Raw genomic sequence first — 12,895 nt, forward strand, 5'->3', positions numbered from 1 at the left:
ATATGATGAAGGTCAAAGAGTTTTTGAACTTTGTTGTCTCCAGTTCTCAAGAAAATAGCAATTTTATACTGGTTAGTCCACCACCAATTTAGGGAGTATTATGAAGTTTTACTAAATTAATTGACAAAAAATTAAAACGTTGCCCTTGTACCATGATAGAGAGTTTAATATATATTAATACAAATGTAGAATGTGTTTAGAAATTTTAAAACAACACTAAAGATAATAGGCTTCAGTATATAGAGCATTTACCAAAAAATTCAACATTTTCGTAGAGGGTTAAGACATAGATTTTGAGAAAAATTCAACAATATAAAAATATTGTTTTAATGCATAGTTGCATCCGTCACTAACATATTATGAAGGTCAAAGAGGTTTGAAACTTTTTTTGTCTATGTTTCTCTAGAAAATAGCAATTTTATACTGGTTAGTCCACCAATTTAGGAAGTCTTATGAAGTTTCACTAAATTAATTGGCAATAAATTAAAAAGATGTCCATATACCACAAAAGAGATTTTAATATACATTAATACAACTGTAGAATGTGTTTAAAAATTTTAAAACAACACTAAAGGTCATAGGCTTCAGTATATAGAACATTTACCGAAAAACTTAATATTTTCGTAGGGGTTATAACACATAGATTTTGAGAAAAAATCAACAATATAAGAATACTGTTTTAATGCATAGTTGCATCCATCACTAACATATTATGAAGGTCAAAGAATTTTGAAACTTTTGTTGTCTCTGTTTTTCTAGAGAATAGCGATTTTATAGTGGTTAATCTACCAATTTAGGGAGTATTATGATGTTTAACTAAATTAATTGAGAAAAAATTAAAACGATACCCATGTACCATGAAAGTTAGTTTAATATATACTAATACAAATATTGAATGTGTTTAGAAATTTTAAAACAACACTAAAGATCATAGGCTTTAGTATATAGAACATTTACCGAAAAATTTCATATTTTCGAAGGGGTTAACAAATAGATTTTGAGAAAAATTCAAAAATATGAAAATATTGTTTTAATGTATAGTTTTATCCTTCACTAACATATGATGAAGGTCAAAGAGGTTTTGAACTTTTGTTGTCTCCGGTTCTCTAGAAAATAGCAATTTTATACTGGTTAGTCCACCAATTTAGGGAGTATTATGAAGTTTTATTAAATTAATTGACAAAAAATTAAAACGATACCCATGTACCATGAAAGATAGTTTAATATACATTAATATAAATATAGAATGTGTTTGGAAATTTTAAAACAACACTAAAGATCATAGGCTTCAGTATATAGAACATTTACCGAAAAATTTCATATTTTCGTAGGGGTTAACACATAGATTTTGAGAAAAATTCAAAAATATGAAAATATTGTTCTAATGTATAGTTTAATCCTTCACTAACATATGATGAAGGTCAAACAAGTTTTGAAATTTTGTTGTCTCCGGTTCTCTAGAAAATAGCAATTTTATACTGGTTAGTCCACCAATTTAGGGAGTATTATGAAGTTTTACTAAATTAATTGACAAAAAAATAAAACGTTGCCCATGTACCATGAAAGAGAGTTTAATATACATTAATACAAATGTATAATGTGTTAGTAATTTTAAAACAACGCTAAAGATAATAGGCTTCAGTATACAAAACATTTACCAAAAAATTCAACATTTTCGTAGGGGTTAACACATAGATTTTAAGAAAAATTCAACAATATAAAAATACTGTTTTAATGCATAGTTGCATCTGTCACTAACATATTATGTAGGTCAAAGAGGTTTGAAACTTTTTTTGTCTATGTTTCTCTAGAAAATAGCAGTTTTATACTGGTTAGTCTACCAATTTAGAGAGTATTATGAAGTTTCACTAAATTAATTGGCAAAAAATTAAAAAGATGCCCATGTACCGTGAAAGAGAGTTTAATATACGTTAATACAACTGTAGAATGTGTTTAGAAATTTTAAAACAACACTAAAGATCATAGGCTTCAGTATATATAACATTTACCGAAAAACTTAATATTTTCATAGGGGTTAACACATAGATTTTGAGAAAAATTCAACATTATAAAAATACAGTTTTAATGCATAGTTGCATCCGTCACTAACATATTATGAAGGTCAAAGAGGTTGGAAAATTTTGTTGTCTTTGTTTCTCTAGAAAATAGCAATTTTATACTGGTTAGTCCATCAATTTAGGGAGTATTATGAAGTTTCACTAAATTAATTGGCAAAAAATTAAAAAGATGTCCATGTACCATGAAAGAGAGTTTAATATACATTAATAAAACTGTAGAATGTGTTTAAAATTTTAAAACAACACTAAAGATCATAGGCTTTAGTATATAGAACATTTACCGAAAAACTTAATATTTTCATAGGGGTTAACACATAGATTTTGAGAAAAATTTCAACAATATAAAAATACTGTTTTAATGCATAGTTGCATCTGTCACTAACATATTATGAAGGTCAAAGAGGTTGGAAACTTTTGTTGTCTTTGTTTTTCTAGAGAATAGCGATTTTATAGTGGTTAGCCCACCAATTTAGGGAGTATTATGATGTTTAACTAAATTAATTGAGAAAAAATTAAAACGTACCTATGTACCATGAAAGATTGTTTAATATACATTAATACAAATATAGAATGTTATTAGAAATTTTAAAACAACACTAAGGATCATAGGCTTCAGTATATATAACATTTACCGAAAATTTTCATATTTTCGTAGGGGTTAACACATAAATTTTGAGAAAAATTCAAAAATATGAAAATATTGTTTTAATGTATAGTTTCATCCTTCACTAACATATGATGAATGTCAAAGAGGTTTTGAACTTTTGTTGTCTCCGGTTCTCTAGAAAATAGCAATTTTATACTGGTTAGTCCACCAACTTAGGGAGTATTATGAAGTTTTACTAAATTAATTGACAAAAAATTAAAACGTTGCCCATGTACCATGAAAAAGAGTTTAATATACATTATTACAAATGTAGAATATGTTTAGAAATTTTTAAACAACACTAAAGATCATAGGCTTCAGTATATAGAATATTTACCGAAAAACTTCATATTTTCATAGGGGTTAACACATAGATTTTGAGAAAAATTGAAAAATATGAAAATATTTTTTTAATGCATAGTTGCATCCTTTAATAACATATTATGAAGGTCAAAGAGGTTTAAAACTATTTTTGTCTATGTTTCTCTAGAAAATAGCAAATTTATACTGGTTAGTCCACCAATTTAGGGAGAATTATGAAGTTTTACTAAATTAATTGACAAAAAATTAAAACGATGTCCATGTACCATGAAATAGAGTTTAATATAAATTAATACAAATGTAAAATGTGTTTAGAAATTTAAAACAACACTAAAGATAATAGGCTTCAGTATATAGAGCATTTACCGAAAAATTCAATATTTTCGTAGGGGGGGTTAACACATAGATTTTAAAAAAAATTCAAAAACATGAAAATATTTTTTTAATGCATAGTTGCATCTTTCACTAACATATGATAAAGGTCAAAGAGGTTTGGAACCTTTGTTATTTCCGTTTCTCTAGAAAATAGCAATTTTGTACTGGTTAATCTACCAATTTAGGAAGTATTATGAAGTTTTACCGAAAAGCTTAATATTTTCGTACAAATTAACACACGTGTGAATGTTACCATTTGAAAAATATATTTAAAGCGCATTATAGCAAACTTTCCGTTTAAAGCAAAGGCTTTAGATGATTACTTTTTTTTTGGTAGGACTTTAGATGATTACTTGCACCAACACTAACCGCTTCTTTCCTTTTATAGGTTTCTAGATGATTGAATTTAAACAAAATGTTGCCATCATTTTCCCCATGACCTTCTTTCTTTTCCTTTCTATCTTTTTTTTTCGTTTCATGTACGTGTATGTATGTTTTAGTTATCGATAAATAATGTAACATACTAACTAACATGTCGACTATATATTATATAGAATATGATCATAACTTTTTTTAACTCTTAAGATACGAATCATATCAATTATAATGCACAACGAGTGTTCGAACAAGGATTTTGTGACAAATATTTTACAACAAGTAACTTGCCTTCGTAACCGGTGAGGACAGTCTGGGTGAGGAACATGACTTTTCCACTAATTGGTTTGGAATTTTTCAGTCGAGGTGCCAACAAAAGAAAATAGCATAAAAGGCCCAAACATAAGCCCATATATAATATCTAAGAAGACAAGCACGTATGCGTTTAATGTTCCATGCACGTAACTTTAGAAAATGTCAAAAACCTTTAATAATGCGATAAAAAGAGGCTAAAACTAAATTTCTCCGACACTAATTGTGACCCCACAAAACTTCAAAACTGACCCCATGTCCTAAGAAAAGACCAGTCTAGTCCACAAGCAGAGTCTTGATAACAGAGGAACCATCAATGTAATGCACCAAGACAAGAGAGTCTCCAACCTTACAGATTCCCTTCTCCTTGGCGAACTCAACCGCGAATCTCGTCGCCTCCTCCGCCGAACCACTGTTCGCAACCACCGGAATGATTCCACGGTAAATCAAACCACGTTTCGCCACCGAAAGAGAGCACCTCGACTCCAAATCATCCGAAACAGCCACCGACAGAATCGGAACGCTTGGCCTGTGCTTCGCCACAAGCCCCGCCGTGTATCCTCCCTTGGTGAGAACCACAATCGCCTTGGCTCCATGACTCATCGCCTTGGAGACGGCTGAAGCGGCTAGGTCTTCCACTGTAGACAGCGGCAAGGGCACAGCTTCTTGAATCTTCTTATGCACGGCATCGTAGTCAAGGGTTTCCTCCGCCACCTTACAGATTCTCGCCATGATTTTCACGGCGGCTTCAGGGTGGGCTCCGGCGGCGGTTTCTCCGCTAAGCATGACGCAGTCCGTTCCGTCGAGGACAGCGTTGGCCACGTCTGTAGCCTCGGCTCTTGTCGGAAGAGGAGATTTAGTCATAGACTCAAGCATCTGTGTGGCTGTCACGACTGGTTTCCCGACAGCGTTAGCTCTCTCGATCATCATCTTCTGAGCTTGGAAGATCCTCTCGATCGGAATCTCCATACCTAGATCGCCTCTAGCCACCATGAATGCGTCAGAGTTCTTGAGAATCTTGTCGAAGTTCCTCACTCCTTCTTGATTCTCAACCTGTGAAAACAAGAAACATGTAAGCATATTTTACTTGCGAAACAAGAAACATGTGTTTTGTTTTTTTTAACTCACCTTTGACATAAGCACGATACTCTTTGCGTGATCTCCAAGTAACTCCCTGACTAGATCTAGGTCAGATCCTTTACGAACAAAGGAAAGAGCGATGATATCGATCTTGTTTGGAACACCCCACTTGAGAATATCTTCTTGATCTTTCTCCGTAAGTGTTGGGAGATCAACTACAACTCCTGGGAGATTAACGTTCTTTTTCTCTCCTAGGGTTGCTGAGTTCTCGCATCTGCAACGGACAAGACCGTTAACCTTGTCACAGGACAAGACAGTCATAGAGATTGTCCCGTCGGAACAAAGAATCCTGTCCTCTGACTTGAGATCTTCTGCAAGCTTCTTGTAGCTCATCGAGATTGTGTTTGAATCTCCTTCCAAGGTGTAATCAGCTGAGATTGTTATCTCTTGACCGTGAACTAGCTGAACCGGTTTGCCTTCTTTGAGAAAGCCGGTTCTAATCTCAGGACCCTGAAAACCAAATTAAATTAAAATATTATTATTAGGTCACATATAAAGAGAGGTTTAAAAACGTTTTGGTGAATTAGGTTACCTTTGTGTCAAGCATGACGGCACACAAGATACCAGTGTTCTTCATGGCGATTCTTAGATTATCGAGAGTTCCTTGGTGGTACTCGTGAGTACCATGGGAGAAGTTGAAACGAGCTACGTTCATACCGGCTTTGAGAAGCTTCTCGATCATCTCAACAGATCTGGACACTGGTCCAAGAGTACACACGATCTTGGTCTTCTTGAGTGACCCATTAGTTCTTCCGTCAAGAATCTTCTCCATTGTGAACTTTTAAAGAAAATTACGAAAATAATGGGTTTTAAACTGTGATATTGAGAGCTTGTGAAAGATTATGATTTGTGATTAGTGTCTTGCAGCTATCTTTGTTTATATAGGAATTGGTTTAGAACTTGGAGAGAAATAGTATCCTTTTTCACATTATGAAAAAGGAAAATATTGAGAAACAATTTCCATTTATGTATGGTTTTAATTTGGTAATAATGTTCGACTTTTAGTCGAAACTGAAGGAAAAAGGAAACGCTTTAACTGAATTCTTGTGTCTCAAGTAATGACAGTTATTTCTGTACATGGTTTTTGGAAATAGGAATTTTCGATTTTGCATTCGAATTAATGCTTAAGATTAAAAAGGGAAACGTTACTTCTTAGCATTTATTGATGTTCTTGTATATCAAGAATGAAAAGACAAAACCGTCAAAGAGAAAACTTAACAATTTTGATTAGCAGCGTATTGAACAAACCATCGATAAAAACTTTGACAATTTTACTAAATTTGCACAATAAATCAGTAATTTCATAGAGACGCACAGTTTCTTATTATTGAAGCAAAATTTTCTGTCGTTTTCTTGTAAGATACACAATAAGTGAATAACATTGTTATGAATTTTTTTTTGGAAACATCATTTAACTAGGATTAATGAATTATTATACATCAAACATATATAACTACCAAGACCACTAATGTTTCAATTTAGTAAATGCCAAAGACATCTATAACTTTCACTAGTTGAAATATTTTCTACATTGGCAAGGAAAACAAGAGGATGTATAATTGTATATGATTTTTAAACCTGCAGGTGCAGCACAAGCTGATGAAACAACTATTACAGCAAATTACAGGTGGTTCATTGTATGACTTGGTTAAATTTTTAAGCTCCTTAGACTATATATGAACCCGAGACATAAGCCACGATGAACAAGCAATGGAAAAAAAACGAAAAACATTAAATTGAAAGCTAATCTTCTTCTAGTCAATGATGTTAACACGTAATGAAACAAGACTAGCTATAAGTGGAAAGAAAACGAACCTCGAATAGTTTTTTTTTTTTTTTCGTTTTTTTAATTATCATCTGGTTATTCTTGGCTTAAGAATGCGACTCACCTTTTTACACTTTATTTTCCTTCGGAGTTTCTGATTCTCATTCTGCAGAATCGCATGAAGAGAACCCACTTTCTATTTTCCTATATTTTATTTTATTTTTCATAAGCAAAAGAATACAATTCCGTGGGTTATTTATTTATTTTTCCAGGCGAATGTAGCCCATGTGTACAAGTATTCTCCCTACGCAGAGAGCTTCAAAAGCATCATTAAGAATCTGTTAAATGAACGTACAAGAAAGAACATTTAGTCTCTATCACACAAACACACACACTCTCTCTTTCTTTTCACTTTCAACAGTGACTATTCCAATGTGTAAAAGGGTGACTGAGAGAGTGTGTAATAAGAATTGTTACAAAATCTCAAATCTTTCTTGTTCAACTTTTTGCCGTGAACTCAATATATGACTTGCAGTCGATAAAAGTGAAATAATATCAAGAATTGTCTACAAATTATGAAAATTTTGATAGGGTTAGGAACTAGTTCACTGGATAACCTTTACAAAAGCACTGTAATTAGAAACAAACTTTTTTATGAGAAGAGTGAGTTTGATGAGATTCATTCAAGTAGACTTTTTTTTATAGAGACTTGCAACACACAACATGAAAAGCATATTCTCACCCCACATGGGGATCAACTGTTTTGGTAATATGCTTAAGGTTATGATAGGTTCTTCCTTCCCCAATAACCGAATAAAGTGTATTGAGAAATCACAACCATGAGATATCTCCTATAAAGTTTGGTTCGGTATCAAATAAATGCAAAGATATCATTCAAGGAACATAATATTTGTTTTTTTTCTTCGTTATGAACAATGTAGACCATATCGTAGCACTCATTGAGCTAATGTGGGAGGATATATTCTCAGTTGCATAGAGTAGTACTAGCCTATACTACTTTAACATTTGGCAACAGAGCCTCTCTATATCTTTGCTAGAGAGTAATAAAGTAGCCAATCAATAGATGCAGACATGTTTCACTCCTATCTATGTATAATGTGTGAACATATAAACACACACACACATGCACCGGAGAGATAATTGTGATTAGAAGGATACAAACATAATAAAACACATGCAGGCATGGAGGGGCCAAATGTTGTTTTTGTGCTAATCAAAGAATGTTAAGGAAATGGGACCCTCCAGTAATTTTATACTGTGTAGAGAGAATATATACTAAACTTGTTGAAGGAGACAATATGAAAATATTCCTTGTCATCTTTGAAAGCAAAAAAAAAATTCTAACAAAAAACTTCCATGTGTTTGCGCGCTATCTTAAACTAAAGGCTTCGTTGCTCGAGTGAGTACCCCCAAAAGTACTTATCAACAAATAACATTCTTGAAACATAGTCAGATAATCCCTTTAAACATCAATAACAGCTGAGGAAAAGTCTTTATAAAATAATTAAACTCAACATAATGAACCTAGAGACCGAAAATGACTCTATGAACAACGAACAAAAACAATCTAGACGAATGAAAAGCATTAAGAATATTATGAGAGAGGTAGAGGTTAGAGCTGTGACTATGAAAAAAATCAAGGAATGAGATACTTCCCTCTGCCAGAATGGCGAGAGAATGCGCATATGATGCATTAATTGTGGATCAATTCTGGTATCTAATTAGTGTTGAAAAGTTGTAGTCCATAGGAATCAATCAATATATGAAACAAAACCAATAACACTTAAATGATAAGGACACACAACTAGCAACGCATCGATTGGACCAGTTATTCATATTCCATACCTAAATTATCATTCTCTAATTTGCCCCCGTTTTCTCCATTCAACTTCATATATAAAGCAAAGTTGCACCAAACCAACCTTAGAAAATATAAAGAACAAGTAAGAATTAGCAGCAAAAACACCTTCCTTAGTTGCTGGAGTACTTTACATACTCTTGGAACTTCTGAGAGAAGCAGTTTTGATTTAAGATTCTAAGATCTAGTCAGGTAAGATTCATGACAATCATTATTTCATGTAAACTCCAGCTGGTGATAAACTTACATTTTGCTCTTTTGTGAATTAGACTTTATGTATTACCAAAACCAACACCAAGGAAAGAGCATACTCTCATCTTCAAGAATGCACTTACCTTCTGAGAGGCATCATCAATTCCTTAGAGGAGGGAATAGTCCAGGAGATTCTGGTCTCATCCTTTCAACCGATGCAAAGCCGCGCTTAAAATGGACTCCAGATCTTCATGAGAGATTCATTGAAGCAGTTAATCAACTCGGTGGAGCAGATAGTGAGTTTATATCATCACCAAGAGTATTGATCAGCTTTAGCTAGCTATCAGGCTTTTTAGATATAATAATGTTTTATTAATTTGTTGCAGAAGCTACTCCTAAAACAATCATGAAAGTCATGGGTATTCCAGGTCTTACTTTATACCATCTCAAAAGTCATCTTCAGGTAAACCATCAACACTTGATACACACAAATATGCTTTAAAAAGGTTATTAACTTAATGAAATTGGCTATTAGAAATACAGGCTGAGCAAGAATCTCAACGGACAAGCTAACAGCGGCTTAAACAAAATAGGTAAAAGTTTATTTTCATAATCATATTAACAGATACAATACAAGAAGTTTAAATCCCTAACAAAACCTAAATATAACATGACTCTTAATTATAGGTATGATGACCATGATGGAAGAAAAGAGCCCTGATGCAGATGAAATTCAAAGTGAGACTTTAAGCATTGGACCACAGCCAAATAAGTAAGAAATATAAAATATTTTTATATTTGGCTTCTAACTTATTAGTATGATCACCAAATGACCTAATCTATCTGCAACCAGGAACTCGCCTATAAGTGAAGCACTACATATGCAAATAGAGGTCCAAAGAAGGCTTCATGAGCAACTTGAGGTATCATATCCATACAGCACTTCTACTACAATTGAAAACATTAAAGATTTCTTGCAACTCAAGAAACACTTAGAAATAGCAGTCAATAATAGAGGATATACGTATGTAGTAGTATCTAGAAATATAAAAGCATTCAGTTTTAAACTTTGTGTTTAAAACTGAGCCAGGTACAGCGACATTTGCAGCTCAAAATAGAGGCTCAAGGAAAGTACCTGCAATCAGTTTTGGAGAAAGCACAAGAGACTCTTGGAAAACAAAACCTCGGTGAAGCTGGACTCGAAGCTGCCAAAGTTCACCTCTCTGAGTTTGTATCTAAAGTATCAGCAGAGTACCCAAACACAAGCTTCCTAGAACAAAAAGAGTTTCGGAACCTATGCACACAACAGATGCAACCACCTGATTGCTCCCTAGAAAGCTGCTTAACCTCGAGCGAGGGAGCTCAGAAGAACCCTAAAACGCTAGAGAACAACAGGTTAGGACTCAGAACATATCTTGGTGATTCAACATCCGAGCAGAAAGAACCAATGTTCAAACGGATGGAGCTCACGTGGACAGAAGGTCTAAGAGGGAATCCATATCTTTCAACAATGGTTAGTGACGCAGAACAAAGAGTTTCGTACTCAGAGAGAAGTCCAGCTAGGTTGTCAATAGGAGTAGGAATGCATGGACACAGAGATCATCAACAAGGCAACAATGAGTTTAAAGATGAAAGATTCAAAGACAAGAGTGAAGATCATAAGCTTGAAACACAAGGCACAACAACAGAGCTAGATCTTAACACTCAAGTTGATAACTATTGTACAACGCGTCCTAAACAGTTCGACTTAAATGGTTTTAGCTGGAACTGAAAAGTATCCTCAATATATATATAGATACATCTTAAATCAAGATTGTTATTACATCATATATATACTGAAACTGTAGAGCTAATATTTTCGATTAAATTTATAATTTTTTCCATTTATAGCTCAAAAATCTTGACAAGAACGAGACTAAACCGTTATCGAACCGGTGCAACAGGATGATAGATAATCGTACACACAAAAAATAACACAACATTACATGTATCAACCCATCAACTCGTATTAAGGTAATGAACTCCACATTCTTTTATCATCCATTCGTCACCTTCGACCCCAAACTTTAAGCAAAGTTCGTCTGAAGTCACGTCTGCTTCGAATGCAAAGATGTACAGATGTTCCGTTAAAGCAGGAAACAGATTGTGGAAACTTCGGCTGCACGGGACATTGATGCTATTCTGTTTGATCCAATGATCTAGCGTAATTTTTTCTTTAGAAGCTTGAACCTCCTCTTTACTAACCAGCAAGATGCAAGCCTTACCTATTATTGTTGAAGGTGAAGGCCTCTCGTTCAACTTTATTACTAGGGAATCTCCATTAGCTTGATAATTGAAGTAGTTAGGCATTTCTTTACCGGGTAAGATCTTTACTTTATAAGCCGATGTCTGGATGATGACATCTCTCGCTTCTTTATTCAGTTTGAAGCAGTTGGCGAAGTTGAGAGCAATCTTTTGATTAAGAAAGGAGCAGTCTAGCCTCTCAAGAGACTCGCAGTTTTCTGCGTCTATCTCTGATAAAGAACTTGGAAGCTGTGGGAGTGATAAGAGCTCTTTGCATCCCTTGAGTACAAGACGATGAAGACGAGAGCTTCTCTTGATCCAAGGAGGAATCTCTTGTATTTCTGTGTTACTCATAACCAAAACTGTCATGGTATCAAGAACATGAGGTAACTCCTTGAGGTTCTCGCTGTATGACAGATAAAATTCTTTTAGATGAGGCCACAACCTGATCGATGAAGGCACTTCTTTAATCGCAGTTCCACTGAGACACATACATTTGATGTTTGTCGAGATCTCAGGAAAACTTTTCACCAAGGAGCAATTAGTGAGATCAAGTAGCTGCAGAGATTTCAAGTTGATGTCGACAGGAAGAAACTCCAGCTTGCGACATTCTATCAAAAACAAAGTTTCTAGTTTATGGAGGTTTCCAATAGAGGCAGGAAGCTTCACAAGACTTGAGCATCTGCTAAAATCCAAAATTTTGAGATTAGTGGCGTTTCCAATAGAGGAAGGGACTCCCACTAAACCTGAGCAACCACTTAAATCCAATCCCTGTAGGTTTCTTATGGCATTATCGATACCTGAGGGGAGCTCCACCAACCTCGAACAACTACGAAGACACAGAAACTGTAGATTAGTTATATTCTCAATAGAAGATGGAAGCTCTACCAAACTTGAACATTCACTGAGATCCAACTTTTTGAGATGAACGGCATTCCCAATAGAAGATGGAAGCTCCACTAAACTTGAACATCCTGTGAGATTTAATTTCTCAAGACTAGTGGCAGTTGAGAGACTAGAAACATCCTTCAAGTTTTCTGAATAATTAAGATCCACCCACTTGAGATAGCTAAGCAGCTGACAGATAACACATTTGTTACATGCTATTAGTCTAGTTTTTCAAGTTACATAACTGTACAAATCTGATCAATAATAATGATAACAGCTTGGTTAAAAAACATATGATATTTCTTATGTTACTTACTTTAGTTCCTTCCCACAACTTCTCAAGTTTGCTGCGATACATGATTAGTTCCACGAGGAGCTCTGGGTTGGGAATACAATGCAAACATGTCATCGGAAAATAGCTCCAATCTAGTAATCTAAGTTTACGAGATAAATAGCTTGGTCCTCCATCACATTCCGTTTCGATTCTTAAGAACTGGAGATTAGACATTCCTTCAAAGGCTCTCTCACTCACATTTATTTCCTCTCCATCGAAAATTATGCCAATAACACTTCTACTACCCTGTAAACAGAACCAAAAATAAGGTAGAGATGATTGCAGTTTATCAAACAGACTCAGTTTG

General features: G+C 34.2%; 2 protein-coding genes and 1 pseudogene across 2 annotated transcripts; 1 reads left to right on the forward strand and 2 right to left on the reverse strand.

The window, feature by feature from the left end:
- Positions 1 to 4,171: 4,171 nt before the first annotated feature.
- Positions 4,172 to 6,131, reverse strand: LOC106431311 (pyruvate kinase, cytosolic isozyme). Its single transcript, XM_013872117.3, has 3 exons — positions 5,780 to 6,131; positions 5,236 to 5,697; positions 4,172 to 5,160 (listed from the first exon to the last, which is right to left on the reverse strand). Exons 1-3 carry the CDS (start codon positions 6,017 to 6,019, stop codon positions 4,384 to 4,386), a joined length of 1,479 nt encoding a protein of 492 aa, XP_013727571.2. The 5' UTR covers positions 6,020 to 6,131; the 3' UTR covers positions 4,172 to 4,383.
- Positions 6,132 to 8,896: 2,765 nt separating this feature from the next.
- LOC106431290 (myb-related protein 2-like) lies at positions 8,897 to 10,970 on the forward strand. Its single transcript, XM_013872100.3, has 7 exons — positions 8,897 to 9,083; positions 9,161 to 9,379; positions 9,470 to 9,546; positions 9,619 to 9,676; positions 9,771 to 9,855; positions 9,937 to 10,006; positions 10,174 to 10,970. The coding sequence occupies exons 2-7, from the start codon at positions 9,166 to 9,168 to the stop codon at positions 10,852 to 10,854; spliced, it is 1,185 nt and encodes a 394-aa protein (XP_013727554.2). The 5' UTR covers positions 8,897 to 9,083; positions 9,161 to 9,165; the 3' UTR covers positions 10,855 to 10,970.
- Positions 10,851 to 12,895, reverse strand: part of LOC106454015 — a 76,572-nt pseudogene continuing 74,527 nt past the window's right edge.

Source organism: Brassica napus, chromosome A1 (genome assembly GCF_020379485.1).
Source record: "Brassica napus cultivar Da-Ae chromosome A1, Da-Ae, whole genome shotgun sequence".
Classification (NCBI taxonomy): domain Eukaryota; kingdom Viridiplantae; phylum Streptophyta; class Magnoliopsida; order Brassicales; family Brassicaceae; genus Brassica; species Brassica napus.